Source organism: Capsicum annuum, chromosome 10 (assembly GCF_002878395.1).
Source record: "Capsicum annuum cultivar UCD-10X-F1 chromosome 10, UCD10Xv1.1, whole genome shotgun sequence".
Taxonomy (NCBI): Eukaryota; Viridiplantae; Streptophyta; class Magnoliopsida; order Solanales; family Solanaceae; genus Capsicum; species Capsicum annuum.
Genome location: NC_061120.1, coordinates 219129874 through 219136758, shown reverse-complemented (window position 1 = coordinate 219136758; position 6885 = coordinate 219129874). Strand labels below are relative to the sequence as shown.

General features: G+C 38.8%; 1 protein-coding gene across 2 annotated transcripts; it reads left to right on the top strand.

The window, feature by feature from the left end:
* The first annotated feature begins 1020 nt into the window (after positions 1-1020).
* Positions 1021-6799, top strand: LOC107843905 (putative calcium-transporting ATPase 11, plasma membrane-type). 2 transcript variants are annotated; one of them, XM_016688325.2, is made up of 7 exons: positions 1085-1467; positions 2965-4153; positions 4226-4897; positions 4984-5142; positions 5236-5407; positions 5517-5815; positions 5921-6799. In XM_016688325.2, exons 2-7 carry the CDS (start codon positions 3008-3010, stop codon positions 6221-6223), a joined length of 2751 nt encoding a protein of 916 aa, XP_016543811.2. In that variant the 5' UTR covers positions 1085-1467; positions 2965-3007; the 3' UTR covers positions 6224-6799. The 2 variants fall into 2 exon arrangements, with proteins under 2 accessions (XP_016543810.2, XP_016543811.2); XM_016688324.2 differs by having other exon boundaries at positions 1021-1467; positions 2965-4897.
* Positions 6800-6885: the final 86 nt, after the last annotated feature.

The window sequence follows — 6885 nt, the reverse complement described above, 5'->3', positions numbered from 1 at the left end:
AAGTGAAAGTTTTGAGTTTTCAAATTATACGATAAAATTAAGTCACTCTAATAATTATCAACTTTATGAACGTATTATTATATGTATAATACACTGCATCCTATGAGGATCAAAAGTATTTTTACTTTTAATCCTTCAACATAATATGACTCCAAGTCTCAACCTATCAGTTAATAATGAATGTGTTTAACCACAAGTTCATGCTATAATAATTTTAGGAGCCGTTTTGTATGAGGTATAAGGTATAATAATTTCAGAATACAATTGAAAACTATTTTATTCTGCATTTGATTGGAAGTATTAGATAATCTCGAAATTAGCTAATTTTGAGATAATTTATTTCCAACCAGACGACCTGATATTAAGATATAAATAACCATTAATATCATAAATTTCAACAACCCCACACCCCACCTAGCACCCCACTACCCTTTCATTCCTCTTGTGTCCACATAATAAAATTTAACATAATGATACAGCTGGCTAGTGGAAGCTATTTAAATATCATTATCACTATTGTTGGAATAATTATAGTGAAGATAATAATCATGATCTTCCATATTGCTCCGAGTGGCTGTAACTCAATCTCAAAAATTAATTTATGCAGAAAAAATTATCTAAATCCATATAAGGCGATCACTTGTCCGTTCATTCCTTTTTTGTACTGAAATTCTTAACACATTCGTCTATTTTTACCTGTTTAGTATCAAAGTGATGCCCTCCTTAAGGAACAAAAAATATAATGACAATTTTAAGAATAAATTATCTTGTTTTCTAAACTTAACAAATAAGATCGAAAAGAAGAACATTTATTTTTAGTAGATAAATAAAAGTGAATGGAAAAATTATATTTTTCTTATTTGAATCACACCACTTTGTGATAAGGACATTTAAAAAATTATTTAGACAGCAGTCCAAGCTGGCCCTTCAAATAAAAATTTATTTTAGATTGTAATATATGATTTTTTTTTTTTTTTTGTCTTTAATTTATCTGTACTTATTACTGCACTATACTATGTACTTTTTATAAAAATTGTTTTCACATCTTAGATCCACTGTAGATTTTGTCACTATTGGGTTTATTATACTTTATTTTATGTTTTCATAACATGTAATTATGCCCCGTCTGTAGCCCTACACTTATAATGTATATAGTTTAAAGTTGCTCTTGTGGAACATTAATTGTCAACTTTTATGTTGGACACAATTACATTGATTCATTCAATATAGTAAAAGTAGAGGTTTTCGGATTCATGATTTAAAGTTTATAAGTTTTGGATTGTAATTCTCTTTGAGGTATACACGAACGAAAGTTACTGAGTTCTGCTGAATCTGTATGGTATTCTGAATTGTGCATTGGAGACAGAGATAGTCAGAAAAAGGGAAAGTACAACAGTTTCAGTTAGTGTTTCATCTCAACTACTATATTAGATCCTAACCGATTTTCAAGATGTAAACATGACCAGTGTAAGTTTTTTAGTGCTTTTTCTTCTTCATTAATTCATAACAGATAGAATGATTTTCTTGCATAACTTGAATTTTTTTCTTGATAAGTAGTTCATGTAGTGGTTGAGTTTTAATAGCTTAAAGTTGAAATCGCGTTGCAAGAGTGGTCGAGTTGGCTGAGCAGGTGATCTCGCAAAATGTGGTGTCTCGTGTTTGAAATCCCTTGCATGACTTGTTGTTGCACGAGGGTTGACTAGGGAGGTTTACCTCTCCTGTGTGGTTTTCTGATTATTATATTGGAGCGATGTTTACCTTGTGTGTGCCTATAGGGTAGTGGCTTCGGATTCCCTTGTCATATAGTGAGAAAATACTTAATTACCTTCCTGAACTATACCCAAAAAGGCTATGACACACCTCAACTTAAAGGGGGTCTTATTACACTTTTAATAGTTCAGGGGTAATAGGACCCCTTTTAAGTTGAGGTGTGTCATAGCCTTTTTGGGTTTAGTTCATGGGGGTAATTGGGTATTATATGTCATATAGTTGAAATCGCGTGTAAGGGTGGTCGAGTTGGTTGAGCAGGTGATCTCACAAAATGTGGTGTCTCATGTTTGAAATCCCTTGCATGGTTTCTCGTTGCGCGGGGTTGGCTAGTGAGGTTTACCTATCCTGTGTAGTTTGCTGACTATTATATTGGAGCGGGGTTTACCTTGTGTGCGCCTATAAAGTAGTGGCTTCGGGTTCCCTTGTCATAAAATTGAAATTGCGTGCAAGGGTTGTCGAGTTGGTTGAGCAGGTGATCTCGCAAAATGTGGTGTCTTATGTTTGAAACCCCTTGCGTGATTTGTCGTTGCACGGGGTTGACTAGTGAGGTTTGCCTCTCCTGTGTGGTTTGCTGACTATTATATTGGAGCGGGGTTTACCTTGCGTGCGCCTTTAGGGTAGTGGCTTCGGGTTCTCTTGTCAACAGCAACAAAAGAAAATATCTTTAAGTTGAAATGTATACATATAGTAAGATTATGCTTATTTTGAATCTACTAACTCTAAATCCTAAAAATGGCCTCTTGTTTTAACTGTTTGGGGGGAATGAAAGTTGAACTTCGCTTTGGTTCTGCTCGAAAGTGAACTTTCTTTTTTGAGTCCATCGTAGTGTTGTCAAAGGCTCATTTAAGGCGCGCTTAAGCCCTGTAGCGCAAAAAAGATTAGGGAGGGTGCTTTGCTTGCTTAAGCTATACTTCGGTATAGGCAAAGGCACTAAGGCGTGGACCTAATCGCCTATGAGTTTTATCCTGGAGCACTTTTTTGAGCATTTCACCTTTGGCACCGCTGATTTAAGAAACTCGAAAAGAAGTGGTTTGCCAATCAATATCGTGGAGGAGTGCGCAATTGTCTAATCACATTTTTTTTATCGCGTTCATGGTTGGACTGATTTGCCGATTTAGTTTCTAACTTCATTCAGACATTCAAGGTTATACTCTTTATTACTGCTTTGATCATGTCATTTCTATTTTTCTCCAGCTGGTGACAGTAAGCCTCCGGAGCTGGTGAGGGATATTGTATCATGGAGGCTGAACTGGAAAAGCTCTCATTGATTGTTAGTTCTTATGACATTGAAACCTTAAAGAAACTTGGAGGAGTTGAAGGTGTCGCAAGTAGGCTGAGAGTCTCACTGAACATAGGAGTCGAAACCAGTGATGTACCTTCCAGACAAAATGTATATGGATCGAACAGATACACAGAGAAGCCTTTTAAGAGTTTTTGGACATTCCTGTGGGAGGCTTTGCGGGATATAACTCTCATCATCCTCATGGTTTGTGCTGTTGTCTCCATTGGTGTGGGACTTACCACGGAAGGGTGGCCAAAAGGAACGTATGATGGGCTAGGCATTCTACTTAGCATATTCTTGGTAGTCGTTGTTACTGCTATTAGCGACTACAGGCAGTCGTTGCAGTTCAGGGATTTGGATAGGGAGAAGAAAAAGATACTTATCGAGGTCACTAGAGATGGATCCAGGCAAAAGATTCCCATTTATGACTTGGTGGTTGGCGATGTAGTTCACTTATCTATCGGGGATCTGGTTCCCGCAGATGGAATATTTTTATCGGGGTACAGCTTCCTAATTGATCAATCAAGCATGTCTGGTGAGAGTGTCCCGATAAGTATACATGAAGGAAAACCTTTTCTTCTATCGGGAACCAAAGTGCAAGATGGTTCAGCTAAGATGTTAGTAACAACTGTCGGAATGAAAACTGAATGGGGTAAGTTGATGGAGAGATTAGCAGATGGGGTAGAAGACGAGACGCCTCTGCAAGTTAAGTTGAGCGGTGTTGCTGCCCTTATCGGAAAGATTGGATTGGCGTTTGCTCTGCTGACGTTTATGGTGTTGGCTGTCAGATTTCTGGTAGAGAAAGTACTTCGCCATGAGCTCACAAGATGGTCCTCGAACGATGCAATGACTCTTCTAAATTACTTCGTGACAGCAGTAACTATAATTGTTGTTGCCGTTCCAGAAGGACTGCCTCTGGCAGTGACGTTGAGTCTTGCATTTGCGATGAAAAAGCTCATGGATAATAAGGCATTGGTGAGACATCTTTCTGCATGTGAGACGATGGGATCAGCTACTTGCATCTGCACAGACAAGACAGGAACACTAACAACAAACCGAATGGTAGTTAATAAGATATGGATTTGTGAAAAAACTAAAAAGGTAGAAACTGATGCACGCGGGGATGCAATAGCTTTGAATATACCTGAAAATGAACTGACATTGCTTCTGCAGGCAATATTTCACAATACGGGAGCAGAGGTTGTTAAGGATGAGTGTGGAAAGAAATCTATTCTTGGTACACCAACAGAATCAGCAATATTAGAATATGGATTGCTTCTTGGTGGTGATATCGATAAGCAAAGAAGGGACTGCAAATTGCTGAAGGTTGAGCCTTTCAATTCAGAAAAGAAAAAGATGTCTGTGCTTATCGCTCTCCCAGGTGGAAACAACCGAGCTTTCTGCAAGGGTGCAGCTGAGATAGTCTTTAAGATGTGTGACAGGTTTATTGATCTTAACGGTGAAATTGTTCATTTGACAAAATATCGGACAAGATATATCATGGATGTCATCAATGAATTCACCAGCGAAGCCTTGCGTACTCTCTGCTTGGCTTACAAAGACATTGAGGATGGTGATGAAAAAGATAATATTCCTGATAGTGGCTACACATTGATTGCTGTGGTCGGGATTAAAGATCCAGTTCGCCCTGGGGTAAGGAACGCAGTAAAAACTTGTTTGGCTGCTGGCATTACTGTGCGAATGGTCACTGGTGATAATATTAAGACGGCCAAAGCCATTGCTAAAGAATGCGGGATACTAACTGCTGATGGTTTGGCCATTGAAGGTCCAGAATTTCGCAACAAAACTCTTGATGAAATGAGGCATATAATTCCTAGAGTTCAGGTATGCTCTTGGTTATTTGACCTCGTCCTTGCAGATTCACGCGGTGTAAATAAATTGTTCCTGAAATGCTACAATATTGAATGCAGGTGATCGCTCGATCATCACCAATGGACAAGCTTGTGTTGGTCAATAATCTAAGAGGTATGTTTAACGAAATTGTGGCAGTTACTGGTGATGGCACAAATGATGCTCCTGCTCTCCACGAGGCAGATATTGGATTCGCTATGGGTATAGCAGGAACCGAGGTTTGTAAATTGCTCTTATCACAGACTAATATGTTAATTTGCCATTTTCTTGTATTACTACTTACCGATGATTGTTGACAATTACATTATCAGGTTGCTAAAGAAAGCGCTGATATTATAGTTCTTGACGACAACTTTAGCACGATTGTGAATGTGGCTAAATGGGGTCGTTCTGTGTACATAAATATTCAAAAGTTTGTGCAGTTCCAGCTGACAGTCTGCGTTGTCGCTCTGATGATCAATTTTATCACCGCATGCATTTCAGGTACTCAATGTTCTGTAAGAGTTCTTCGTTTGTTTTTCTGTTAAATGATCCGTATGTGCCATTGCAGAAAAGTGAGAACTGATAGTTATCTGTTGCTATAACATAACAGGATCCGCCCCTTTTACCGCGGTTCAGCTGCTGTGGGTCAACCTTATTATGGACACTTTAGGTGCAATAGCCTTGGCCACTGAACCACCTCATGAAGGACTAATGAACAGGCCTCCTGTTGGAAGGGAAGTGAGCTTGATTTCCATGACGATGTGGAGAAATATAATCGGACAAAGTATCTTCCAACTTGCTATACTTCTAGTTTTCAGCTTCACTGGAAAGCAGATTCTGAGACTCGAAGGTTCAGACGCCACCATACTTCTCAATACCTTCATTTTCAACACATTCGTGTTCTGTCAGGTATTTACGCTAAACTTTAGTGCAGTATAGGATACATTACTCATTCTGAATCTTAACCAAACTGTCCTCGACATGGAATCATTTTTTTTCCGGGGTTTGATACAGGTCTTCAATGAAATAAACTGCCGTGACATGGAGAAGATAAATGTTTTTCGTGGCATTTTTGGAAGCTGGATATTCCTAGGTGTCATTACTTCCAGTGTTGTTTTCCAGTTTATCATCGTTGAGTTTTTAGGCACGTTTGCAAGCACAATACCGCTCAGATGGGAACTATGGCTGCTCAGTGTCTTAATTGGTGCTGCAAGCCTGCTTGTTGCTGTAATTTTGAAGTTGATACCTGTTGAACACAAGAATACCAAGCATCATGATGGTTACGATCTACTGCCAACTGGTCCAGAACTTGCCTAAGAGAAGGAGAGAGCCAATGGACGGAATGGCCTTCTTTCCTATTCGAAGATCAGCACCCTGGCTTTTGTGCCTTCACATCGAGAATTATTTGCAGATGAATAGGTGTCAAAGTGGAAGATCCTTCTGCACATACATATGATTTAATTGGTCCAGGTTCGAGTACTGTGTGACGTGGTTTTGATGGTGAGAAAAGGAAAACGAACAACCGATGGAAAGAAAATGCAATCTGTAGAATTCAACAAAACCTCATAGTACACCATTGAACTTCCAAGAACTAGTTCAAAAGGTTCTTGATTGATTTTTTACTCATTTTTTGAGTTGTCTAGTTGTTTTGAGTGCAGATTTTGAACCTTACCTGTGCCAGAAGTTACTCGGACTCTTCAAAAATGTCATTGAGTGTGTGTCAGATCCTTCAGAAGTAGTGCTTTTTGGAAGGGTCAGACACGGGTGCAGCCACATTTTGGAGAGTCCGAGCAACTTAGCAGTGCCATCGGTTTGAATCTTGCCACCTTCAATTACCTGGGAATTTGATTGTTTTATCCTCTAGCCAGAATAGTTGGTTTGTGTTGCAAGCAATTTTCCTTCTTGTAATACCTCAGTTTCACTAGGAGAATGACGTCTCAATTTAACCGGATAACAGATATATAGGCAGAGGATAACAG

Bases quoted from the DNA above. Each gene is read 5' to 3' on its own strand.
- LOC107843905 (XM_016688324.2), top strand. From the start codon at position 3,008: ATGGAGGCTGAACTGGAAAAGCTCTCATTGATTGTTAGTTCTTATGAC. The intron at 4,898-4,983 runs GTATGCTCTTGG...TATTGAATGCAG, and splicing joins ATATAATTCCTAGAGTTCAG to GTGATCGCTCGATCATCACC. The intron at 5,816-5,920 runs GTATTTACGCTA...GGTTTGATACAG, and splicing joins ACACATTCGTGTTCTGTCAG to GTCTTCAATGAAATAAACTG.